The 27,870-nt window shown below is 46.8% G+C and overlaps 1 protein-coding gene across 10 annotated transcripts in view; it reads left to right on the top strand.

Moving 5' to 3' along the window:
- Nucleotides 1–27,591, top strand: part of STAMBP (STAM binding protein) — a 99,010-nt gene extending 71,419 nt beyond the window's left edge. For 9 of the 10 annotated variants that reach the window (XM_063931890.1, XM_063931889.1, XM_063931888.1 and 6 more), the window contains exons 9-10: nucleotides 16,081–16,180; nucleotides 26,944–27,591. In XM_063931890.1, coding sequence (XP_063787960.1) covers nucleotides 16,081–16,180; nucleotides 26,944–27,000 — 157 coding nt within the window. In that variant the 3' untranslated portion in view covers nucleotides 27,001–27,591. The remainder of the gene's footprint in view (nucleotides 1–16,080; nucleotides 16,181–26,943) is intronic. The other variant, XM_063931886.1, reaches the window with a different exon arrangement.
- Nucleotides 27,592–27,870: the final 279 nt, after the last annotated feature.

The raw sequence follows: 27,870 nt of genomic DNA, 5'->3' as shown, positions 1-27,870 counted from the left end.
ACACAGATGTCGACACGGATACTGACTCCAGTGTCGACGACGAGGAGACTAATGTAACTTCCAGTAGGGCCACACGTTACATGATTGAGGCAATGAAAAATGTGTTGCACATTTCTGATGTTTCCCCCGGTACCACAAAAAAGGGTATAATGTTTGGAGAGAAAAAACTACCAGTAGCTTTTCCTCCATCTGAAGAGTTAAATGAAGTGTGTGAAGAAGCGTGGGCTTCCCCTGATAAAAAGCTGGTAATTTCTAAGAGGTTACTAATGGCGTACCCTTTCCCGCCAGAGGATAGGTCACGCTGGGAGTGGATAAAGCGCTCACACGCTTATCAAAGAAGGTGGCACAACCGTCTCCGGATACGGCCGCCCTGAAGGAATCTGCTGATAGAAAGCAGGAGGCTATCCTGAAATCTATATATACTGATAATGCTGATTTTGATTACCTTATAACCTTCACTATATGGGTAAGAGACTCAGTACGCAATTGGCGTATGGGGTACCGTAAGGGTACGCGCTTAGCGTAGCATACGCTCGGCCGTGATCGAGACGCACATGCGGCACGCTCGCTCACAGCTTAATGCGTGGTGTCGAGCACGCTATAGGCGGGCGACTACCGTAATGCTACGCTACCAGCGTAGCGGACGCTCGAGACCACGAGGAGATCACGAACGGCGCAGACGCTCACAGGATGACAATCAGTAAACCTTGAATGTAACACACAGAAAGGATACTCGTATGCTGTAAACCTTGTACTGAAATACTGCAGCGATATAACGCTGCTTAACCTTGTTAATCCTAAAGCTGTTTGAGCGATCGAGATGCTCCTATTACCCTCTGCAATGTAATGAACACACGATACCGTGCTAAGGTTCCAACACCTTTACTAACAAGCTTTTAGTTATATCGAAAAGGGGTAAACAGTTTACAAGTCATACACTACAAGCTAACATATAATTCTAACAGAATATCTAGACAGGAATATACAATATACAATAGCGTCACAATCTTATACTATAACAGAGAGAGAGAGAGAGAGTGAATGGTCAATACAAACAAAGAGCGAGTTGATTACAGAGAATTACTTACACACACTGGGAACGATCGCTGCGCTATTCCTGGTACCAGCTCCAAGTTAGTCAATATGAAAACCGTTTGTGGAGTGAGAGAGTGAGCTGTCCAGGCTGGCTGATCTTATATACACTGCATACAGTATACTACAAAGGGACCTATAATCTCATTGTTCATTGGACACAGGAATGTCTCCTCGCATCATAACAAAAGGTCATAGGTTAGTTTGAACAGGTGGGCTGTGACTATTACAAACAGCTCAGGTGGGAGGGAATCGCCGGATTCCCGCCGCATGGATAATGAACTGCAATATAAGAAATGTCCAGAAACTACTAATGGCCATAACTATATGCAGGAGCGATTAATCTTTACCTAACCAACACCGGATTGTTGCTATTAAAATACTCTTCGGTTAGGTACCAAACACATCTGCTCAAACCCTGTCTGGCCCTTCGTACAACAAAAAGAGGAATTCCTTTGTCCAGGGACCAACTACACTAACCAAACTTACTGTTACTATTAAGGGGAACATTATCTATTAAACCTGCTATATGGATTTATTAGGTAGCGATTGTGTCGCTCGCTAGATGCACACAAACTCTACCGTAAATGCACATACCATGCGTTCAAGCGCACGCCCGTAGGGGCGCCGTCACGCAACTGCGAATATGTGCACGCACGCCAGAGAAAGTGCATGTGCAGCGGGCGAGCGCATGAGGTGAATATATGGCAACGTGTAGCATGATATTTTTCTGACTTTGACAGTCCACCCTTTGGCAGTCATCAATAACTGCCACTTCCTAAAACAGTTCAAAAAGAGAAAAATATATGTCATAAGTAATACATTTCTATGATTGGGTAAGGGTGAAGAGAAGAAGGTGGGAAAAAAGTATGACCTAGTGAAATAGTAGAAGCATGTGTGTATGAGTCCATGTTTGAGGGGTCATGTATCATCGTGCCGTACGTGTTTTAAATCAAGCTTCGAGGTATTGCGAAGTATACATTTGAATTCCTTCTTATCCCGTATCAAGGGTCTGTGGATGGGCTGTCAAACTTTACCGAGCTCTTTTCGGCTTTTGGTTGTAACAAAATGGGGGAGCACATTTTAGTTGATGATACATGAATGGGGGGGTATGTGAGTGCTGATATCTGTGCCTATGTTCCTTATTGGCTATGTGTGTGTTATTACCTGAAGGTTGTAGAAATGAAGATAAGCAATTATGGTAAATGCAGTCATAAACTATGTGAGTTTAATATACATTTGCCGATTGAGGTCTTGTCTTGTGTCTTGTCTCGATGTACATGTTGACTGTAGTCTCCCGATGCTTTTGCTATAAATGGTGTGCAAAAAGCTTTCTCAATGTCCATAGACTTAAAATCTTTAAAGTAATGGGCTATCGTAAAAGTTAAAGTCACTAGGGATATTGGGGGTCTATGGCATTGTCCATCAGTGGTCTGTGTAAAAGGTTGTCAAATTCTTCTTCCAAGCGGATGTCTTCGTACCTTGGAGGAAAACAAAGGAGAAACGGGTGAAAGAAACGGACCGTGGAATCACATTTTCATCACAACATTGTCTCTATCGTTGGGTCATAAATCAAATTAGTCGTTGTAATTACAGTGTCTTCACTCCTTAGACTCATCACTCGGGTACTACGTTTACACTTTGTTAAAATCCGAACGCATCTAAATATCAGGCCAATAAATATGACGACTCCCAATATACACAAGAGAAACTTCCCTACATCCATGATAATACCTTGGGCCCATTCTCCTAAGCCCGAAAACCAATTTCGTGGGTTCAACCATGACACCCAACCGGTCAGCTCATTGCCCACAGCGGCGAGAGTGAGATTATGTCTCCTTCGGAACTCCCACTTTAATTGCAAAATGTCATCCATCTTTTGGTCTATGACCTCGACCGGGTCCTCAGTGCTGTTTGTAATGTACGTGCAGCACTTTATTCCATACTGAGTCGCTAGGGTAACACAATACCCGCCTGTTACTGCTGTGAGATAATTGAGAACCATCCTATGCTGAACCAGTTCTGTTTTGTAGGCTTGTAACTCTCTTCCAGTATACCTGAATGTGTCGTCATACATTTCGGTGATATTGTCTAATAAATTTGCAAGCGCAGATATATATCTATAGTTTAACACTCCTCTGGCGGTACGAGTGATATCTAACGCGATTAGGAATTGAATCCCGGTGGATTCATGGATCAGGTCAGAGGCCGGATGCTCTGTTCTCTCTATCAGGTGCCGTTTAACGATGTGCTCGTAATGGGTGTGAGTATAAGGAGCTTGTGCACTGCGGTGAATATCTTTCATTTTGTTATGGGATACAGTCATTACTTCAGGCAGTACTTTTCCAATATAACATAACCCTTCTGAGTTTGGGGCAAGCCACTTATACGCCTTCCTCCCGCATATGAAATATGCATAATCGGGGAGAACATATGGGACGGAGTATGACATTATCATGTTACAAATTTTCCATGTGAAATCTCCTAACCCTAATTCTTCCATCTGTTTAGTACACGTATCAGTTTGTACGATCTGTGCACAGTATCCTGGTGATACCTCTCCAACTCGCATGATCCTACTTCCTAAGGTGTACCTATACCGAAAGAATTTCCTATGGTCGGCTATCTGGCGTATAAGTTCTGTGTCTATGGGCAATCTGTCGGCTCTATGTGAGAATGTCATGGTTTGATTACTCCATGACACTTCCCAATTTCCCGGCTTTCGGGGATTGGAAATGTTAAAGCACACTAAGGACCTATCCACATGATATTGGTGGAGCTTCAAACTAGGAGGACTAGAGATATTAAACCTCCTGTCCACCGGCCTCCCACCACTTAGCTCAAGTACCTCTCCTACCGTTAAAGGGGATGGTACTAGTCCTGATTTGCTATGGCCTTGAGGTACTTGAGAGCATACCCAACAGTCTGTCTGGTTTAACACTTTACCCACTAAGGAGTGATAGTCACTCAATGGATGCCGGTCCATATGGATATTAAAACTGGATTGACATTTCTTGATACACCCACCCTCAACTATATTATCACAATGCCTACAGATGCAGTTCTCTTTAGCTAACAATCCTTCACAATGTCTACAAATAACATGGCTGCTAGATCGTTTTCTGGTACTCGCCTTTACTTGGTGATTGTGTTGCTATTGGAAATTTACACCTCCGTCTCAGTCATCAGAAACCCATTCCGGATCCTTTCTCGACCTCACTGGTACTCTCACCGAAACAGACTGCTCTGGTCAACATCATGGTCAACAGGAAAACACGGACTGCAGTCTCTTGGGGCGAGTCCATCTTGCAGGAGGAGAAAGAGAAATTTGTAATGGGGGTACAAAAAAATACTTTGAGGGGAAAGAAAAATGTTACGATGTCTTATGTCCTCTAGTCTTGTTGTTCTTCTTGCTCTGCTGTCATCTCAAAGGTGCTGTCTCTCAGTCTTCCAAACGAACACTCCGGTGATACAATATTCCTTCCAAATCAGCGATCTCTCTGTAAGGAGCAAAAAGTCTTGCATTACCATTTGTCTAACTGATGTGTGACATACCATCTTTAAAACATGAGAAAGAAGAGAAGAGAGAAAAACAAACGAGAGAGAGAACAATTCATCACATTTTGCATTAAACAACAAAAAAAAACATTGTTAGATCTTCCGTTCACCATCAGGCTGTCACACCAACACATCCATTGGTATCTTTGCGCAGTCTCTCCCACCAGTATTTCCACACTCCACCTTTTTTTTTGTGCCTGGCCAGGACACACCGATGTCGGTAGGTCACACTGGGGTTAGGTAGACTTCTGCAAAGACCAAGTAGCTATGTGATGTTTGAGTTCTGCCGATGAACGTCAGAGATGGGGAAAAAGAAACATTTACAGATAAATTACAACGTTTTACCCGGCCGTTCCTGTGTCTACAAGGAACTGACCTCCCAATTTCATTAACTACAACCTCAGGCTTACTATCAGTCCTAATGATCACCTTTCCCGACTGCATATTACAGGTGCGGCCCAAACTTCTTCCTGTATGATACCTGATTACAATTTTGTGCGTCATAATTCTGCTCGTGTTCTTGTCTAGGGGGTTGATATGACTTTTGTATATTTCTTGATCTACAATCTCTTGCAAAGTGTCCCTCTTTATGACAATTGTAACAGACTACCACATTTGAATTTCTCGCAGGGGTTTGGGGCTTATGCTGGAGTAGCCTTGTGGTTAGAGCCTGTATACTTACGGCCATCAGCTTATTACTCTGTGACTCCCTGTGTCTGGTGATGTTCCGATCATGATCAATAGCGGCCTCTCTTAATGTAGCCACCGAGATATTTCTCCAGTTTGGGTTGGTGGTCTGTACCCTTGTTCTCAACACCTCCTTTAAACCATTCATTAATAACTTAACCGCTACTTCTTTATGCTGTGCATTTGTTTTGATGTCTGTGATCCCAGTGTCTCTAGCCATTACTTGCAGTGCTCGATTGAAATAATTAGAAATACTTTCCCTTTCGTTTTGTCTTATGGAGAAGATTTCGTTCCACTCGACAACGGCTGGGAAATATACTGCTAACTGTCGGTTGATCTGCTTAATACATTCCTGATTGTGTTCCTCCGTTTGAGGTATTTCTGTGTCTATTTTACAATCAGCAATAAATTTCGCAGGGTCAACACTGGAGGGCAAACCTGCCCTCAGCACTGTCCGCCAATCTTTGTTGGTGGGTTCTGTGGAATTTCCTAGTTCTTTAATAAACCTTTGACATGCAACTAGATCTTTCCTAGGATCAGGAAATTCAGACATAATTGACCTCAATTCTGTCCGGGACCAGGGACGGCGCATTGCACTGTCCTTGACGGGAATGATTCCCTGAGCGTCAGTCTTCCTATTGGGGACTGTGATCACCCTGACAGGGTTAAATTCAATTACATCATCTTGTGTTGGTTCTACAATATGAGGTACATTTGTTTGTGCGTGATATATAACACCGTACGTACCTGTGGACACGACCTCCGTTAGGGGGTTTGATTATTGCCTTTACCGAATTGGTCGCGTCCACCTGGATGTCTTGTGTGATGGCTGCTGGAAAAGGTGCCGACATCGTGCTGGGCTCACTTTCTTGCTGGTAATCCTGAGGGAAGTTTAACATGGGGTGCGACTTGCACAGGTTAACAGTTGTACATTTACCAGTTTTACTTTTATCATTGTTACATTTGTTACAATTATTCTTATCGTCTATAATACAGTTGCTAAGTGCATTTTTATCATACACCAGTGTGCCATTCTCTGTAACCACCTGCTCTCCCGTTATGTATGGTGGTGGTGGCGCGGTGGCTATCAGTTTTCTGATAGGGTTAGATCCACCCGCTTGAGCCAATCCTCTCTGTATTTCACCCTCCTGTTGCCATAACTGTAAATAGTCATAATGCTTGATCCGTCTCTTTGCAGATTTAATGAGACATATCCTTCTCCTTAGATTTTGTAACACATCTGGGCTAAAACTGCCTACCCGTGGGAACTTTTCCCCGTCATGCACAGTCATTCTTTCCCATTCATTGCACAATACCTTTGTGTGTGATCCATTTCGGACTTCCCGGTCTGTATCACACGTTATCCTTGCCGACTCTATTGGCCGGTTTACGACATCAACCGGAACCATGGTTGATCGCCCCCTACCTGAACAACTGGCCCCCATCCTTGCAGGTGTTGCTTTCACTACCTCTGACCTTCAAATCAGGGTCTTCAGCGAACCCTTACAAAAACCAAGATGTCCGGTAGGCCGACGGTGAAACTTTACCGAGTACCTTCACAAACTCTCGCCCACGTTGGCCAATACTGCAATCACTGACTCAGAGCTGCTGTACCCAACCTAGGGCCCCTATAAACCTTTATTTCTGGGGCGTGTGGGAGTAGGTTACCCGTCCCCAGCAAGTATCGGTTGTTAGAGAATTCCCGAGTGACCAGCGAACCTCCCTTAAAATAAAAAAATTTCACAAATCACGTTAGAATGTACAAATAGCGTTTATGACCCCTCTAGCGTACGCAAACGGTACTGGGTCAAGTTACTAACTAATGCACACAATTACGTGCGGTACAATCGTACTGCACATAAGCAACTAATCTTATGTGCGGAACGACCAGTGGAATCGAAAATTGCTGCTGCGAATTCCTTCAGCCGGAGCTTAATGGCCTATATGGGTACTGCACCAACCCCCTGGGTTGTGCCTCTTTTCTCTATCTATAGCGGACTTCCTAGTCTGCTGTACCTAGACCTCCTGGTCTGTCTCTCTGGACCTCCTGGTCCGTGACCTCCTGGTCTGTGTCTACAGTAGACTTTTACTCTGCTATACTCTAATGCTCCTGTATATGTTTAACAAGGGATGCCTCCCAAGCCACTACGCCGTCACTTACGTGAATGTCCTCACGAGAACTCGACTTCTACGTTCCAATCAAAAAGAGAATACTTATATATGTATACACACACTTTCACCTCATGTACACTTTACTTTTGTTTCTGCGCAGAAATCCCTTTCATTCAGTAACACAGTCTAGTCCAGATGAGTTGCAAATTAGAGAAGGATCTATTAGCTTAAAATTTTGGACACTAAAATTGACTTGCGCTATTATCGCGTTGCCTCCTTTTCGCCTATTTAAAATAATACTATCGTGTGATTTGTATTATGTGGGCGTACCCAGACGCTCCGTTGCGTAATATACGCTCCGTGCGTCGGCCCTTGCGTCGCGTACGCTAGTCTCACCCTTTTGTTAGAGACACGTGTACGCCAGCCAGATATGTCCACAGAAATACAATTAACACGTTTATATCAATGTAGATGATCTTTAACTGTAATCATCTACCGAACACCACACCGAACTTCCTTGTATCTTAGGCAAGCCGTGCGCGTGTTTTACAAATTACTCCTTAACGTATTAATATTACTTTTAACTACAAAATAGCAACAAATCTTTCTCAGCACGTTATCAATTATGAAATGGCAACCAGGAGAGTGATGTGAAAATACACAAATGAAAAGAAATGCAGATGTATGCATGCGTGCGTACGTACGCAAAACAGAAATAAAACAGTTTTAAAAAGACAATAGCGTATTGTTCTTACCTCCGGTTCCGGATTCCACCAGCACTCCTTCAATGTAGCGAAACAGACGCTTATCTAGCCAGCACTACTGTATCCCGATACGAAGGGATACTGCCTTCCCGCCCTTGCTGACAGATAAAGTCTGTGTTCGCTAGTGCGGATATGTGGAGGACGGACGAGCCGCCAATTGATAATGCTGATTTTGATTACCTTATAACCTTCACTATATGGGTAAGAGACTCAGTACGCAATTGGCGTATGGGGTACCGTAAGGGTACGCGCTTAGCGTAGCATACGCTCGGCCGTGATCGAGACGCACATGCGGCACGCTCGCTCACAGCTTAATGCGTGGTGTCGAGCACGCTATAGGCGGGCGACTACCGTAATGCTACGCTACCAGCGTAGCGGACGCTCGAGACCACGAGGAGATCACGAACGGCGCAGACGCTCACAGGATGACAATCAGTAAACCTTGAATGTAACACACAGAAAGGATACTCGTATGCTGTAAACCTTGTACTGAAATACTGCAGAGATATAACGCTGCTTAACCTTGTTAATCCTAAAGCTGTTTGAGCGATCGAGATGCTCCTATTACCCTCTGCAATGTAATGAACACACGATACCGTGCTAAGGTTCCAACACCTTTACTAACAAGCTTTTAGTTATATCGAAAAGGGGTAAACAGTTTACAAGTCATACACTACAAGCTAACATATAATTCTAACAGAATATCTAGACAGGAATATACAATAGCGTCACAATCTTATACTATAACAGAGAGAGAGAGAGTGAATGGTCAATACAAACAAAGAGCGAGTTGATTACAGAGAATTACTTACACACACTGGGAACGATCGCTGCGCTATTCCTGGTACCAGCTCCAAGTTAGTCAATATGAAAACCGTTTGTGGAGTGAGAGAGTGAGCTGTCCAGGCTGGCTGATCTAATATACACTGCATACAGTATACTACAAAGGGACCTATAATCTCATTGTTCATTGGACACAGGAATGTCTCCTCGCATCATAACAAAAGGTCATAGGTTAGTTTGAACAGGTGGGCTGTGACTATTACAAACAGCTCAGGTGGGAGGGAATCGCCGGATTCCCGCCGCATGGATAATGAACTGCAATATAAGAAATGTCCAGAAACTACTAATGGCCATAACTATATGCAGGAGCGATTAATCTTTACCTAACCAACACCGGATTGTTGCTATTAAAATACTCTTCGGTTAGGTACCAAACACATCTGCTCAAACCCTGTCTGGCCCATCGTACAACAAAAAGAGGAATTCCTTTGTCCAGGGACCAACTACACTAACCAAACTTACTGTTACTATTAAGGGGAACATTATCTATTAAACCTGCTATATGGATTTATTAGGTAGCGATTGTGTCGCTCGCTAGACGCACACAAACTCTACCGTAAATGCACATACCATGCTTTCAAGCGCACGCCCGTAGGGGCGCCGTCACGCAACTGCGAATATGTGCACGCACGCCAGAGAAAGTGCATGTGCAGCGGGCGAGCGCATGAGGTGAATATATGGCAACGTGCAGCATGATATTTTTCTGACTTTGACAATACACACACAGGTGTTATACTGAGACCGGCTATAGCTTCAGCCTGGATGTGCAGTGCTGCTGCTGCGTGGTCAGATTCCCTGTCAGAAAATATAGATACCCTAGACAGGGACACTATTTTGCTAAACGTAGAGCATATAAAAGACGCACTTTTATACATGAGGGATGCACAGAGGGATATTTGCGGGCTGGCATCCAAAATTAGTGCAATGTCCATTTCTGCCAGGAGAGGGTTATGGACTCGGCAGTGGACAGGTGATGCAGATTCCAAACGACACATGGAAGTTCTGCCTTATAAGGGTGAGGAATTGTTCGGGGATGGTCTCTCGGACCTCGTTTCCACGGCAACAGCTGGGAAATCTACATTTTTACCCCATGTTCCCTCACAACCAAAGAAAGCACCGTATTATCAGGTACAGTCCTTTCGGCCCAATAGGGGCAAGCGGGTTAAAGGCGCGTCCTTTCTGCCCAGAGGCAGAGGTAGGGGAAAGAAGCTGCAGCATACAGCCAGTTCCCAGGAACAAAAGTCCTCCCCCGCTTCCTCTAAGTCCACAGCATGACGCTGGGGCTTCACAGGCGGAGCCAGGTACGGTGGGGGCCCGTCTCAAAAATTTCATCAATCAGTGGGCTCGCTCACGGGTGGATCCCTGGATCCTTCAAGTAGTATCTCAGGGGTACAAGCTGGAATTCGAGACGTCTCCCCCCCGCCGTTTCCTCAAATCTGCCTTGCCAACCACTCCCTCAGGTAGGGAGGCAGTGTTACAGGCAATTCACAAGCTGTATTTCACAACAAGTGATAGTAAAGGTGCCCCTACTTCAACAAGGAAGGGGTTACTATTCCACAATGTTTGTGGTACCGAAACCGGGCGGTTCGGTGAGACCCATTTTAAATTTGAAATCCTTGAACACATATATAAAAAAATTCAAGTTCAAGATGGAATCGCTCAGGGCGGTTATTGCAAGCCTGGACGAGGGGGATTACATGGTATCGCTGGACATCAAGGATGCTTACCTACATGTCCCCATTTACCATCCTCACCAGGAGTACCTCAGGTTTGTGGTACAAGATTGTCATTACCAGTTCCAGACGTTGCCGTTCGGTCTCTCCACGGCTCCGAGGGTCTTTACCAAGGTAATGGCGGAAATGATGATACTCCTTCGAAAGAAGGGAGTTTTAATTATCCCGTACTTGGACGATCTCCTGATAAAGGCGAGGTCCAGAGAGCAGTTGTTGGTAGGGGTAGCACTATCTCGGGAAGTGCTACAACAGCACGGCTGGGATTCTAAACATTCCAAAGTCACAGCTGGTCCCTACGACACGCCTGCTGTTCCTAGGGATGGTTCTGGACACAGAACAGAGAAAAGTGTTTCTCCCGGAGGAAAAGGCCAAGGAGCTGTCATCTCTAGTCAGAGGCCTCCTAAAACCAAAACAGGTGTCGGTGCATCACTGCACGCGGATCCTGGGAAAAAATGGTAGCTTCCTACGAAGCTATTCCATTCGGCAGGTTTCATGCAAGAACCTTTCAGTGGGACCTGTTGGACAAGTGGTCCGGATCGCATCTTCAGATGCATCGTCTGATAACCCTGTCTCCAAGGACAAGGGTGTCTCTGCTGTGGTGGCTGCAGAGTGCTCATCTTCAAGAGGGCCGCAGATTCGGCATACAGGACTGGGTCCTGGTGACCACGGATGCCAGCCTTCGAGGCTGGGGAGCAGTCACACAGGGAAGAAACTTCCAAGGACTATGGTCAAGTCAGGAGACTTCCCTGCACATAAATATTCTGGAACTAAGGGCCATTTACAATGCCCTAAGTCAGGCAAAACCCCTGCTTCAAAACCAGCCGGTACTGATCCAGTCAGACAACATCACGGCGGTCGCCCATGTAAATCGACAGGGCGGCACGAGAAGCAGGACGGCGATGGCAGAAGCAACAAGGATTCTCAGATGGGCGGAAAATCATGTGTTAGCACTGTCAGCAGTGTTCATTCCGGGAGTGGACAACTGGGAAGCAGACTTCCTTAGCAGGCACGACCTCCACCCGGGAGAGTAGGGACTTCATCCAGAAGTCTTTCAAATGATTGTAAACCAGTGGGAAAAGCCACAGGTGGACATGATGGCGTCCCGCCTGAACAAAAAGCTAGAAAAATATTGCGCCAGGTCGAGAGACCCGCAGGCGATAGCTGTGGACGCTCTGGTAACACCGTGGGTGTACCGATCGGTTTATGTGTTCCCTCCTCTTCCTCTCATACCAAAGGTACTGAGGATAATAAGGAGAAGAGGAGTAAGAACTATACTCATTGTTCCGGATTGGCCAAGAAGAGCGTGGTATCCGGAACTTCAAGAAATGATGTCAGAGGACCCATGGCCTCTACCGCTCAGACAAGACCTGCTGCAGCAGGGGCCCTGTCTGTTCCAAGACTTACCGCGGCTGCGTTTGACGGCATGGCGCTGATTAAAGCTAGGAAAGAAGTAACCGCAAACCATTATCACCGCATATGGCGAAAATATGTTGCGTGGTGTGAGGCCAGGAAGGCCCCAATGGAAGAATTTCAGCTGGGCCGTTTCCTGCACTTCCTACAGTCAGGGGTGACTATGGGCTTTAAATTGGGTTCCATTAAGGTCCAGATTTCGGCTCTATCGATTTTCTTCCAGAGAGAATTGGCTTCACTGCCTGAAGTTCAGACATTTGTTAAGGGAGTGCTGCATATTCAGCCCCCTTTTGTGCCTCCAGTGGCACCTTGGGATCTCGACGTGGTGTTGGATTTCCTAAAGTCACATTGGTTTGAGCCACTTAAAACCGTGGAATTAAAATATCTCACGTGGAAAGTGGTCATGCTGTTGGCCTTGGCTTCGGCCAGGCGTGTGTCAGAATTGGCGGCTTTGTCATGTAAAAGCCCTTATCTGATTTTCCATATGGATAGGGCAGAATTGAGGACTCGTCCCCAGTTTCTCCCTAAGGTGGTATCAGCCTTTCATTTGAACCAACCTATCGTGGTGCCTGCGGCTACTAAAGACTTGGAGGCTTCCAAGTTGTTGGACGTAGTCAGGGCCCTGAAAATTTATGTTTCCAGGACAGCTAGTGTCAGGAAAACTGACTCGCTATTTATCCTGTATGCACCCAACATGCTGGGTGCTCCTGCTTCAAAGCAGACTATTGCTCGCTGGATCTGTAGTACGATTCAGCTTGCACATTCTGCGGCTGGACTGCCGCATCCTAAATCAGTTAAAGCCCATTCCACGAGGAAGGTGGGCTCTTCTTGGGCGGCTGCCCGAGGGGTCTCGGCTCTTCAACTTTGCCGAGCAGCTACTTGGTCGGGGTCAAACACGTTTGCTAAATTCTACAAATTTGACACCCTGGCTGAGGAGGACCTTGAGTTCTCTCATTCGGTGCTGCAGTGTCATCCGCACTCTCCCGCCCGTTTGGGAGCTTTGGTATAATCCCCATGGTCCTTACAGAGTCCCCAGCATCCACTTAGGACGTTAGAGAAAATAAGAATTTACTCACCGGTAATTCTATTTCTCATAGTCCGTAGTGGATGCTGAGCGCCCATCCCAAGTGCGGATTGTCTGCAATACTTGTATATAGTTATTGCTTAACTTAAGGGTTATTGTTGAGCCATCTGTTGAGAGGCTCAGTTGTTATCATACTGTTAACTGGGTATTGTATCACGAGTTATTCAAAATCCTTCCTTATTGTGTCAGCTCTTCCGGGCACAGTATCCTAACTGAAGTCTGGAGGAGGGTCTTAGTGGGAGGAGCCAGTGCACACCAGTAGTCTAAAAGCTTTCTTTATAGTTGTGCCCAGTCTCCTGCGGAGCCGCTAATCCCCATGGTCCTTACGGAGTCCCCAGCATCCACTACGGACTATGAGAAATAGAATTACCGGTGAGTAAATTCTTATTTTTTCTCTCCAGCAACAAAGGTTTCTCTCTCTGGCCATTTCTTTATGATATAGGGGTAAATTCAATTACAGTCGGGTCCATTCCGACATGCAGTTGTCGGAATGGACCCGACAACCCCTATTCAAAAGAGCGGCCAAATCCGACTGTCGGATTTGGCCTCTTCCGGTGTCCTGTCCTGCTGCTGTCAGCAGCGGAGGGAGCTGTCAGCGGCGCCGGGGGAAGGGAGCTGTCTGCGGCGCTGAGAGGAGGTGATGTCTGCGGCGCCAGGGCGAAGGAGAGATGTGAGCAGCAGCGTAACAACTGCAGGCTCACGGCAGCGTCCACCCGGCTCCAGCAAGCGGATCCTCGCTTGCTGGAGCTGGGTGGCCGCTGCCGCTGGGTTCCTGCTCTCTCTGCTGCTCCCCCGTCTCCTGCTCTCAGCTCACTCATCTCAATCCAACTTTTTTTTAAAGTTGGATTGAGATTGTCGGAAACAGGGCTAAAACCGGTCAGGTTTGGCCCCCGCTTCCGACAATGCACGCTGACCCGCCGATCAACGTGCATTCCGACAGAATTCCGACAAGTCGGGTTTTCCAACTTGTCGGAATAAATGGGGCCGTAATGAATAGGTCGGAACCCCTTCCGACCTAAAACTGTCGGAAGCTGCCGTCTTTCCGACAAGACTGCAGCTTCCGACAGTTATTGAATGTACCCCCTTAGAGTATCTTCTGTCCCATAAACACAGAAAACAGCAGTACTTTGTGAGTCTACCTTGTAAACCTATCCGCAGAGCAAAACTACCTTTAAGTCACAACAAAGCGTCCATCCATGATCTTTATACTTTATTCCCTCCAACAACAGAGCCATACTTTCATACGTTTCTTATTACTGCATAGGACAGAGGCACTGAAGGGAGTTTGTTCCCATTATGGAGTATCACTGCTTTCAGACTACTCTTCAAGGAATCCGTATAGAGGATTGTTCTGCCCCAGGGCTTGCACAAGGAGGAGGGGGATTCTGGTGACATAGAGTCTGGGCAGGATGCATACCCCATAGTACAGGCAGAAAGGAATCTTGCTGAGCACTTACAGCAGGCATTCCCAACCTGTGTCCTCAAGGCACATTAACAGTCCAGGTTTTAGTGATAATCCATGCTTGAGCACAGGTGACTTATTTAGTACCCGGGTTACTTGATTTCTGTGCTGAAGCCTGGATAGCACCAAAACCTGCACTGTGAGTCTGACTTGAGGACTGAGGTTGTGAATTCCTGGCTTATGTGACTAAATACTTGAATTTGTTTATTTACATTTTTTCAAATGATCTCAAAAAATATGTGATATAAAATTTCTGATGGTATATTTGGATTCTATGCATAAAATTACATGGAAATTTATATGAATGATGCCAGATGTGAATGGCTGCTGGTGTAATTTCACTTGTAATTTTATGAGTTGACCTGGAAAACATGAACTGTTTGTGGTCCTGAGGACCGAGTTTGAGAACCTATGGCTATGGTCAGTGGGATGGCGGTTCTGAAAGCTCCACTCATATTAAGCGCAAGTAAGGTGGCCAATCCCGGGATACGGATCAACGGGATCCTGGGATTTAGGTCTAAAATTGTCCGGGATTCAGTCCGGGATTGGAGTCTACATTCCCGGGGATTTCGGGATTAGAAAGCCCCCTTGTTTTTTCAATGCCAGGAAGCGTTGTGCACCCTCAGGAGGCTTAGATGCTGCCCAGCTTCCTTCTCCCAGCTCCCCCTGCCCCCTGTGCACACTGCACCGCATGACATGAAGTCAGTGGTCACGCTGTGCAGTCTGACGCCAGCTGCCCGGGTCGCACATCGCCGACCACAACCCGCAGTAAGTGAACCCGCCCGCACTCTGAGGATGGTGAGTAGTTCTGCGGGCTGGGCAGGTCCTGGAGATACTAAAGATTTTAATTTTAAAATCTTCAACCCAATCCTGGGTATCCTGTAAAACATGAGCTATCAATACCCGGGATTAAAAAAAAAAAAACCCCGGGATTGGCCTCCATAAGAAGCAACGGTTTCCATCAGGCTTTGCATTTAATACAAGTGACACTTTATATTTTGAGGTCAAACACAATAAAATATGTTTTGTAAATGTGCCCCAAGGAGTTTAGCTGCTTGTGAGTTTCTGAAGAAACCCAGGGGTATATTTACTATCCTTTTACGTTTGCCAAACCAATTGTTTTAAAGCAGCAATAGGAATTCATTCTAAATTGGTGGCTTTGACAATCAGATGGATAGTTGAACATTTCTAAAGGAACATAGATTGTGTTAGTCATTTTAGGTCTTTAATGTCAAGAGATTTGATGTGCCGGATTCCATCACTACAGATACTGGGTCAGTGAGGATGTGAGGATTCAGCAGTTGAGTAACAGGGATGTGGGCTCTTGTGTTACAGAACAGGAATTTTCAAGCTGACGGACTATGGCATGAAAGAGATTGGTGACTGTCGAGAGAAAGGGTTTCACCCGCACTGCAAAGATCCCCCTCTGTTCTGTGTGAGTTGTCCTTCATACACTGCAATAATGTCAATTCCAGAGTCTAACCTTGAGTAGATTGTAAAGCTAGGTACACACTATACAGTAACCGAGTGTTTGGCCTGATTTATTGTGTAGTGTGTATGAACGATCGTTTCACCAATAAATCAGAGAAATCTTGCCCCCAAACACTCACCTATGATTATTTAAAAATTGCAGCCTCAACCTCCCAATATCAACCATGGTGTGAGCATTCTCAATAATCTGATCATATGTCCAGATGTAAAAATCGGGTAGTGTCTGGATAAATCCCAATTTTCTCCCTCGGCCGATGTAATAAGAAACTGGCAGATTTTTCCTAAATAACAGAAGTGTGTAGCACAGATATGAAGACCTTCCTCTAGCCGAATAATCCACCCAATAAAAAGAAATCTGACAGTGTGTACCTAGCTTTAGAGTTACATATCGCGTGTAAATCCTGTGATTATTCAGAAGAAAAACATTTTGTATGTTTATGTTGCTTCTCTCCAAAAGTTCCACTTTGTTACACTATAACCATTCTGCCACTGACCCACTAGATGGCGCTGCTGTAATTGCATTTCACTGGCACAGAAATTACAGCTCTACAATCTCTTTTCTTATTATTTGAAAACTAGGTGATTCATCGCGCCCTACGGGCGCCCTTCACACCGTCGTAAGGGGCTACGCCCCTGTAATCTCGACAGAGAAGTGAAGGTGAGGGTTGGACAGGCGGCTGGCTTTGTGTCGTGTGTGTGTGTGGTAGAGTGGCGTGCAGGTGTGTACTGATGCAGTAGTTGTGTTATGGTGATGGGAATGATTGTTTTAGGGGTGGGATGTTGTTTAAGATGTTGCGTGTGGAGTGTGTTTGGTCTTAAAGTTGTGGTGTACCTAGGCTGGTTGTGTGCAGGTGTGTAGTAAAATGTGATGTTGAAGATGGTGTGTACTGTAGGTGGGTTGTCAGAGGGTCTGTAGGAAATGGTACAGGGTAAGGGAAGTGGTGTGTGATGATTGGCAAAGGTTTTGTGGAAGGTAGGTTGGCAGAGGGTGCATTGTGTGGCAGAGGTGGTCGATAGGTGGAGGTTGGTGGGGGATGGGTAGGTGGCGTATGAGTAGGGCCATGGTGTGTATGTATTGGTGCTTGGTTGGTGATGTTATGGAGTGGGTAGGGTGTTGAAGGTGTTGTGGATGGTGTACTGGTGATTTGTAGTGGATAGTGGTAGGTGAGGGAAAGATGGTGTGGGTAGGGGTGTGTATAGATGTTGTGTCGTAGGGGTGAGTGGTTATGGGTGGTTGAGGTTTACATGTGTTGTGTGTGATTTCTTTGGAGGATATTGTAAGGTGTGCTATGGTCAGTGAGTGAGTGTTGTGTGGAGATAGTGAAAGTTGTGTTGTTGCAAATGGGTTGGTGGAGGGGTGGTGTTATTGTGAAGGGTGGTAGGGGAATAAGGTGTTAGTGTGTTTGAGGGGTGGGGTTGTGAGGTGGTGTTGGAGAGGCATGGGCATGGTTGGTGGTGGTGTGGTTTAGTGAGGAGGAGTTGTGTTAAAGTGTGGATGTGGGATGGGAATGTAGGTTGTGACACGTAGTGTGGAAAGATGGTGGGGAAGGTTGTGCGTGTGTTGTGTGTCTGGTTTATGAGCGGGATATGTGGATGTGATTGTAGTGTTTGAGTGTAAAAAGCCTTATGTAGCTGTGGTAAGCGGTGGTAGGTGTCGTGTGTGGAGGATGAGAATGTTAGAGACAAAATGGTGGTAGAGTGAGTGAGTTAATGTGAGGGGGGCATGTGTAAAGTTTGGTGTATGGTGTCCTTTAGATGGGGGACTTGGGTATGGTAGAGGGTGTGCATAGGTGGGAGTGTTGGCTAAAGGTAGGTGTATTAGGGGTAGGGAGATAGTTGTTATATGATTAGTTTAGTGGTGTGTTGTGATAGGGAGTGTGGAGGGTGTTGAAAGTTTATTGTATTTGGTAGTGGTGGTAGGGTGGGTGAAGGGGATTGCTTGGAGTGGAGCAGTAATTGTGTGTGTAGTGTGTATAGGGAAGTGTGCAGGAACGTCGATGGGTAATATATAGTTGGTGTGGGGTAGAGGGGAGGGATGGGTGAGCAGGCCAGTAAAGTTGGTTGTGTTGTGCATGTGTTGGGCAGGGGGATGGGTGAATGTGTCCAATATGGAACCGGCATCCCCCGTGATTGTAAGGACGGTAGTCAGTGCATGTCCACAGTACGGCCATCGGCAGTTTGGTGGGTTTGGACGACAGGGGTGTTGGTACTCCTGTCCCCAGTAGGATATATATATTAGGGTTGTGATTATGTGCCTGGCTGTCTAAGGCAGGTAGGTGGATTAGGGGTAGGGGCACAGTTGTTATGCGTGTCGGTGGTAGGTGGGTTGTGATAGGGTGTGTGCAGGGTGAAGAAAGTTGTGTGGATGTTGGAGTGGTGGTAGGACGTGTGAAATAGATGTTGTGGAGGGGGATTGAAAATGTGTATGTTGTCAATGTGTTAGTTTGTAGGGTAGAGGGGTAGTGTTGTGGGGTTTGTGTGATTGTGATGGATAGAGATAATCTGTGTTGAGGGTGAGAGTGTGGACGTGTTATGTGTTGTATTTAGTGGATGGTGCATGCTGGAGGGGGGTGAAGGATCAATGTTTGTTTTGTTTGTGTGTTGCGAAAGAGGTACATAGATTTTGCATGGTGTTCAGAAAAATGTGGGATTGGGGTGGTGAGTAGAATGTGTTTGGAGGGTGGATGTGGTGTGGGAAGTGTATGAGTTGGTGTAGGGGTGAGGGGTTATAAGGTGTTGTAGTTGTCTGTGTGTGTTTGTGACAGATGTTGTTGTAAGGTGGCATAGGTGTGGGTTTTCTGTATAGTGTATTGTGTGTAATATATAGTGGTGTGTGGATGGGAGTTTGTGGTGGGGAGCAGCAATTGGCATGTGGGTGGGTGTTTGTGATAGTTGAAATGTTGTGGGCTAATAGGTGGGGTGATGGTGTGTGAGAATCCATGGGATGTATAGAGAGGGAAGTGGGCGTGTATTTGGGGTAGTGTGGTGTTGTGCAGGCTTGTGGCGGGTGTGTAAGGGAATGGGGGTGTTGGAGTGTGATGTTGGAGTGGTAAGTTGGTGTGTGTGTGTGGGGTTAACAAAAAGAGTAGGGTAGTGATGTATGGTGGGTGTGGAATAGAGTGGGGGTGAGTGTCTGGCTCTGTATGTATTGGTGTTGGGGTGAGGGATGGGGGTAGTGATAGGAAGTAGAAAGTAGTTTGAATAGGGGTAGGGTCCTAGTAGTAATGAGTTTTTGTGGAGGGTGTGCTGTGATTGGGTGTGTGTAGCTAGTGGAAAGTTGTGGATTTTGTCGACTGCTGGTCGGGGTTGTTAATGTGTGGAGTGTGCGTATAAATATATATGTACTGCATGTGTTTGTAGGTTAGAGGGGTAGTCTTGCAGGGTAGTAATAATCAGTGTTAAGGCTCATAGTGTGTAGGTGGTAGGTGTTGTATGTATTGTATGCTGGATTGTGGTAGGGGGTGAAGGAACAATGTTTGGAGTGTAGTTAGTTGTGGAAGGGGTACATGGATTGTGGTTGGCGTAGGAAATATGGTGTTTGTGGGCCTCAGCTGAGTGAGTTTGGAGGGTGGATGTGGTGTGGGCAGTGTAAAAATTGGTGTAGGGGTGAGGTTCTAGGAGGTGTGGTCGTTGTCGGAGTTGTATGTGTGTGCTGTAGGCTGAGTTTGTTGGAAGGTGGCATGGCTGTGTGTTGTATGTTTTGGGAGTTTTGTGTATGGTATTGTGGTGTGTGGAAAATGAATTGGCATGTTATTGCTTGTGTGGGATGGGGCCATTGTGGGCAGATTGTTGTGTTAATGGGTTGACAGAATGCATGGTCTGTATAGAGAGGGAGGTGGGTGTGTAGTGGGGGTAGTGTGGTGGTGTGCAGGATTGTGGAGGGTCTGGAAGGTAATGTGGGTGTTGCAGTGTAATTGTAGAGGGGTAAGTGTTTGTGTGTGGGTAAGTAAAAAGTGTTGCGTAGTGATGTATGGTGTTTGCCTAATACACCCAGCTTCCCCACCACGGCGGCACAGACAGGGGCAACATAGAGGTCTGCAACCCCCCCCACCATGTGTTGTATTGCAGGTGTGCGGCGGACACACAGTGATGGAAACACGGGGTCCACAGTGTAGGTTGTAGGGCTGGCCACTACCCCAGCACAAAATGTATGATACAGGGGACAGCATCCCACACTGTACCTTACTGGTGTGATTGTGTGACATTAAGAAGGCAGCAGAGAATGTAATAATACGAAGGCTGGGTACACACTTAGCGATGTGTACCCAGCCCGACATCGCTGTCGACGGGACCTAATGCATACACATTTGACGATGACAGTTCCGCTGGGGGGTGGGGTGGATATCATGGGCACACACTAGACTATGTACGCCATATATTGTTCTGATCCACGTCAGAAAGACATATTGGACGATATATTGTCTACAGTGTACCCTTCTTAAGTTGTTACTCAGCATTGCATTCTTCAGGGGACATGGATGGAGGAAATAAAACCTACAGTTCCCACTACTATTTTAAAGGGGCAACTGCGAGAAATACGCTTTCAGTTCAGAATGACTTTTGTTCATTTCTCTGACGTCCTAGTGGATGCTGGGTACTCCGTAAGAACCATGGGGAATAGACGGGCTCCGCAGGAGACTGGGCACTCTAAAAGAAAGATTAGGTACTATCTGGTGTGCACTGGCTCCTCCCTCTATGCCCCTCCTCCAGACCTCAGTTAGAATCTGTGCCCGGCCCGAGCTGGTTGCACACTAGGGGCTCTCCTGAGCTTCTAGAAAAAGAAAGTATTTGCTAGGTTTTTTATTTTCAGTGAGATCTGCTGGCAACAGACTCACTGCTACGAGGGACTGAGGGGAGAGAAGCGAACCTACCTGCTTGCAGCTAGCTTGGGCTTCTAAGGCTACTGGACACCATTAGTTCCAGAGGGATCGAACACAGGGCCCGACCTCGATCGTCCGGTCCCGGAGCCGCGCCGCCGTCCCCCTTGCAGAGCCAGAAGACAGAATAGATTCCTGAAAATCGGCGGCTGAAGACTTCGGTCTTCATTAAGGTAGCGCACAGCACTGCAGCTGTGCGCCATTGCTCCCTATGCACACCACACACTCCGGTCACTGATGGGTGCAGGGCTCTGGGGGGGGGGGCGCCCTGGGCAGCAATTAGAGTACCTTACATGGCTAATTGACACATAATACAGCTTTTAAGCTGTATATGTTCAGAATCCCCCGCCATTATACAGATAAAAAAGCGGGAGAAGTCCGCCGGGAAGGGGGCGGGGCTATCTTCCTCAGCACACCGGCGCCATTTTCTCTTCACAGCTCCCCAGGCTCTCCCCTGCAGTTTCCAGGCATCAAGGATAAAAAAGAGAGGGGGGGCACTAAATTTAGGCGCAAACTATATATAAAAGCAGCCATAGGGAAAATCGCTTTTGTTAGTGTAAATCCCTGATTATATAGCGCTGTGGTGTGTGCTGGCATACTCTCTCTCTGTCTCCCCAAAAGACTTTGTGGGGTCCTGTCCTCAGTCAGAGCATTCCCTGTGTGTGTGCGGTGTGTCGGTACGGCTGTGTCGACATGTTTGATGAGGAGGGTTACGTGGAGGCGGAGCAGGAGCCGATAAGTGTGATGTCGCCCCCTGCGGGGCCGACACCGGAGTGGATGGATATGTGGAAGGTTTTAACCGACAGTGTCAACTCCTTACATAAAAGGTTTGACGACGTGACAGCTATGGGACAGTCGGCATCTCAGCCCGCACCTGCCCAGGCGTCTCAGAGGCCATCAGGGGCTCAAAAACGCCCGCTGACTCAGATGGCAGACACAGATGTCGACACGGAGTCTGACTCCAGTGTCGACGAGGATGAGATAAATGTACAGTCCACAAGGGCCATCCGATGTATGATTACGGCTATGAAAGATGTTTTACACATTGCTGACATAAACCCGGTTACCACAAAAAAGGGTATTATGTTTGGGGAGAAAAAGCAGCCAGTGACTTTTCCCCCATCTGATGAGTTAAATGAATTGTGTGAAGAAGCGTGGGGTTCCCCAGATAAGAAACTAGTAATTTCTAAGCGGTTACTAATGGCGTACCCTTTCCCGCCAACGGATAGGTTACGCTGGGAGACATCCCCTAAGGTGGACAAGGCGCTCACACGCTTATCAAAAAAGGTGGCACTGCCGTCTCAGGATACGGCCGCCTTAAAGGAGCCTGCAGATAGAAAGCAGGAGGCTATCCTGAAGTCTGTGTATACACACTCAGGTACTATACTGAGACCTGCTATTGCTTCAGCATGGATGTGTAGTGCTGCAGCAGCGTGGTCTGATTCCCTGTCTGATAACATTGATTCCCTTGACAGGGACACTATATTGCTAACCATAGAGCATATTAAAGACGTAGTCTTATATATGAGAGATGCACAGAGGGACATTTGCCGGCTGGCATCTAGAATTAATGCGATGTCCATTTCTGCCAGGAGAGTATTATGGACTCTGCAGTGGACAGGTGATGCTGATTCTAAAAGGCACATGGAAATTTTGCCTTATAAGGGTGAGGAATTGTTTGGGGACGGTCTTTCGGACCTCGTATCCACAGCAACAGCTGGGAAGTCGACCTTTTTACCTCAGGTTCCCTCACAGCCTAAGAAAGCACCGTATTATCAAGTACAGTCCTTTCGGCCTCAGAAAGGCAAGCGGGTTAGAGGCGCGTCCTTTCTGCCCAGAGGCAGGGGTAGAGGGAAAAAGCTGCACCATACAGCCAGTTCCCAAGAACAAAAATCCTCCCCTGCTTCCACTAAATCCACCGCATGACGCTGGGGCTCCACATGTGGAGCCAGGTGCGGTGGGGGCCCGTCTCCGGAACTTCAGCGACCAGTGGGTTTGCTCACAGGTGGATCTCTGGGTTCTACAAGTGGTATCTCAGGGATACAAGCTGGAATTCGAGATGTCTCCCCCTCGCCGTTACCTCAAATCAGCCTTGCCAGCTACTCCCCAGGACAGGGAGGTAGTACTGGCGGCAATTCACAAGCTGTACCTCCAGCAGGTGATAATCAAAGTTCCCCTCCTTCAACAGGGACGGGGTTACTATTCCACAATGTTTGTGGTACCGAAACCAGACGGTTCGGTGAGACCAATTCTAAATTTGAAATCCTTGAACACTTATATAAGGAAGTTCAAGTTCAAAATGGAATCGCTCAGGGCGGTTATTGCAAGCCTGGAAGAGGGGGATTACATGGTATCACTGGACATCAAGGATGCTTACCTACATGTCCCCATTTACCCACCTCACCAGGTGTACCTCCGGTTTGTGGTACAGGACTGCCATTACCAATTCCAGACGTTGCCGTTTGGTCTGTCCACGGCACCGAGGGTACTTACCAAAGTAATGGCCGAAATGATGATACTCCTTCGAAAGAAGGGAGTTATAATTATCCCGTACTTGGACGATCTCCTTAAAAAGGCGAGGTCCAGGGAGCAGTTGTTGGTCGGAGTAGCACTATCTCAGGAAGTGCTACAACAGCACGGCTGGATTCTGAATATCCCGAAGTCGCAGCTGGTTCCTACGACGCGTCTGCTGTTACTGGGTATGATTCTGGACACAGAACAGAAGAAAGTGTTTCTCCCGGAGGAGAAGGCCAAGGAGTTGTCATCTCTGGTCAGAGACCTCCTAAAACCAAAACAGGTGTCGGTGCATCACTGCACGCGAGTCCTGGGAAAGATGCTAGCTTCTTACGAGGCAATTCCATTCGGCAGATTCCATGCACGGATCTTTCAGTGGGATCTGTTAGACAAGTGGTCCGGATCGCATCTTCAGATGCATCGGCTGATCACCCTGTCCCCGAGGGCCAGGGTGTCTCTGCTGTGGTGGCTGCAGAGTGCTCATCTACTCGAGGGCCGCAGATTCGGCATACAGGACTGGGTCCTGGTGACCACGGATGCAAGCCTCCGAGGTTGGGGGGGGGCAGTCACTCAGGGAAGAAACTTCCAAGGACAATGGTCGAGTCAGGAAGCTTCCCTACACATAAATATTCTGGAACTAAGGGCCATTTACAATGTCCTAAGTCAAGCAAAACCCCTGCTTCAAAATCAGCCGGTGCTGATTCAGTCAGACAACATCACGGCGGTCGCCCATGTAAACCGACAGGGCGGCACAAGAAGCAGGATGGCGATGGCAGAAGCCACAAGGATTCTCCGATGGGCGGAAAATCACGTGATAGCACTGTCAGCAGTGTTCATTCCGGGAGTGGACAACTGGGAAGCAGACTTCCTCAGCAGGCACGACCTCCACCCGGGAGAGTGGGGACTTCATCCAGAAGTCTTCCAGCTGATTGTAAATCGTTGGGAAAGGCCACAGGTGGACATGATGGCGTCCCGCCTCAACAAAAAGCTAAAAAGATATTGTGCCAGGTCAAGGGACCCTCAGGCGATAGCTGTGGACGCTCTAGTGACACCGTGGGTGTACCAGTCGGTTTATGTGTTCCCTCCTCTTCCTCTCATACCAAAGGTACTGAGGATAATAAGAAAGAGAGGAGTAAGAACTATACTCATCGTTCCGGATTGGCCAAGAAGGACTTGGTACCCGGAACTACAAGAAATGATCTCAGAGTACCCTTGGCCTCTGCCGCTCCGACAGGACCTGCTACAGCAGGGGTCCTGTCTGTTCCAAGACTTACCGCGGCTGCGTTGACGGCATGGCGGTTGAACGCCATATCCTGATGGAGAAGGGCATTCCGGTTGAAGTCATTCCTACGCTGATAAAAGCTAGGAAGGATATGACAGCAAAACATTATCACCGCATATGGCGAAAATATGTTGCTTGGTGTGAGGCTATGAAGGCCCCAACAGAAGAATTTCAGCTGGGTCGATTTCTGCTCTTCCTACAGTCAGGAGTGACTATGGGCCTAAAATTGGGATCCATTAAAGTCCAGATTTCGGCCCTGTCTATTTTCTTTCAAAAAGAACTGGCTTCACTGCCTGAAGTTCAGATGTTTGTTAAGGGAGTGCTGCATATTCAGCCCCCTTTTGTGCCTCCAGTGGCACCTTGGGATCTCAACGTTGTGTTGGAGTTCCTAAAATCACATTGGTTGAGCCACTTCAGACCGTGGAGTTGAAGTATCTCACGTGGAAAGTGGTCATGCTTTTGGCCTTGGCTTCGGCTAGGCGTGTGTCAGAATTGGCGGCTTTGTCATGTAAAAAAGCCCTTATCTGATCTTCCATATGGACAGGGCAGAATTGAGGATTCGTCCCCAATTTCTCCCTAAGGTGGTATCAGCGTTTCATTTGAACCAACCTATTGTGGTGCCTGCGGCTACTCGGGACTTGGAGGCCTCCAAGTTGCTGGATGTAGTCCGGGCCCTGAAAATCTATGTTTCCAGGATGGCTAGAGTCAGAAATACTGACTCGCTGTTTATCCTGCATGCACCCAACAAGCTGGGTGCTCCTGCTTCTAAGCAGACTATTGCTCGCTGGATCTGTAGCACGATTCAACTTGCACATTCCGCGGCTGGACTGCCGCATCCTAAATCAGTAAAAGCCCATTCCACGAGGAAGGGGGCTCTTCTTGGGCGGCTGCCCAAGGGGTCTCGGCATTACAACTTTGCCGAGCTGCTACTTGGTCGGGTTCAAACACGTTTGCAAAATTCTACAAGTTTGATACCCTGGCTGAGGAGGACCTTGAGTTTGTTCATTCGGTGCTGCAGAGTCATCCGCACTCTCCCGCCCGTTTGGGAGCTTTGGTATAATCCCCATGGTCCTTACGGAGTACCCAGCATCCACTAGGACGTCAGAGAAAATAAGAATTTACTCACCGGTAATTCTATTTCTCGTAGTCCGTAGTGGATGCTGGGAGCCCGTCCCAAGTGCGGATTTTCTGCAATACTTGTATATAGTTATTGCTTAACAAAAGGGTTATTGTTATGAGCCATCTGTTCAGTGAGGCTCAGTTGTTATTCATACTGTTAACTGGGTATAGTTATCACGAGTTGTACGGTGTGATTGGTGTGGCTGGTATGAGTCTTACCCTGGATTCCAAATCCTTTCCTTGTAGTGTCCGCTCTTCCGGGCACAGTTTCCCTAACTGAGGTCTGGAGGAGGGGCATAGAGGGAGGAGCCAGTGCACACCAGATAGTACCTAATCTTTCTTTTAGAGTGCCCAGTCTCCTGCGGAGCCCGTCTATTCCCCATGGTCCTTACGGAGTACCCAGCATCCACTACGGACTACGAGAAATAGAATTACCGGTGAGTAAATTCTTATTTTTTACTGAACACTTATGCCGGGTACACATCAGAACAGTGTGCTCCTGGCTGATCCGCCGGCCGACGTGCCGACCTTTTGTACCGTGCGTACATACTACAGGATGCAGTGGTATGAGGGGACAATGTAAAAGCTTGGTGTCATTAATGATATCTTCTGATTGGCTGTGCAGCACTGCCAACCAGGAGATATTGTTAACGACCCGCGGGAGCGCGCAATCACGAGTACACACTGCACAATATGCACGCTTTGTCATTCTCGATTTGGCCAGAAATGACAAATCATGTTGATATCTTTGTAGTGTGTACCCAGGTCAGCTTCTCAATGTCTCTTATACCATAATCATGTCATCAGATGTCTCTATTAGTTTCTCTGTTTTGGTGATATGTCTCTGAGCACTTGCAGTCTCCTGTCTGTGTACCTCATCATAATCCCTCTCTCCCCGGCTGTCTCCTCCTACAGGCCAGCAACCACACTACAGTCTGTGAGCAGGACGTCATTGTCATGGACCTGCGATAATTCCTGCAAGGTGAATGCCAACTCCCCACACCTGCGTTGTCATTAAACTCTTTTTAAAGACTTGGTTGTAGAGACGGAACATACAGGAATACACAGAGAACATGATCTCGTCTGTGGAGGATGTGGCCATTGTGATCTGACTCCTGTTGCTCACAGAGCTGGCCCATTATTAACCAGCAGCCACTTGGTGTTCATGGCTGTACAGTGCACTTGTATCACTTGTAACCATGAAACCAGCTTTCAAAACTAGTGAACAGCTGGTGGAGTTTTTTTCCCTCTTTACAACATTTAACAGCTCGTGACACATTTTGGTGCTAAATCTTCAAAACGTTTCTTTCTCGCTATTTGGGTCTGTGCACTTACCGCTAAATTATTTTTTTTTTATGCTTTTGTCATATTCCAGCTTTAGTTTGTTTTTCTAAGCAAGATTTCGGCTTTCAGGTTCCGGATGTTATTTTAGTAATAGATATGTTGTACATAAATTAATTTATTTGATCCTACAGAATGCCAGAAAGAATCTCACAGTTTGATAAAAGAGGATAATACTGTATAATGTTTATTTTCTAGCAACATTAAATATTTTCAATGCTCCCTGAATGTGTCCTGTGTTGGTGAATTAGTATTGGAAGTTAATGTGAGACGTGACTGGGGTAGGTGAATAGTAAGTAAGGGGAACATGTACTAAGCAGTGATAAAAGTGGAGAAGTGAGCCAGTGGAGAAGTTGCCCATGGTAACCAATCAGCTGCTCTGTATGCTTTTATAGTATGCAAATTATAAATGTTACGTCAGTGCTGATTAGTTGCCATGGGCAACTTCTCCACTGGCTCACTTATCCACTTTTATCACCGCTTAGTACATGTCCTCCTAAG

This window comes from Pseudophryne corroboree, chromosome 6 (genome assembly GCF_028390025.1).
Source record: "Pseudophryne corroboree isolate aPseCor3 chromosome 6, aPseCor3.hap2, whole genome shotgun sequence".
NCBI lineage: Eukaryota > Metazoa > Chordata > Amphibia > Anura > Myobatrachidae > Pseudophryne > Pseudophryne corroboree.
The sequence above is the reverse complement of the archived record's forward strand: the minus strand, read 5'-3'. Positions and strand labels throughout refer to the sequence as shown.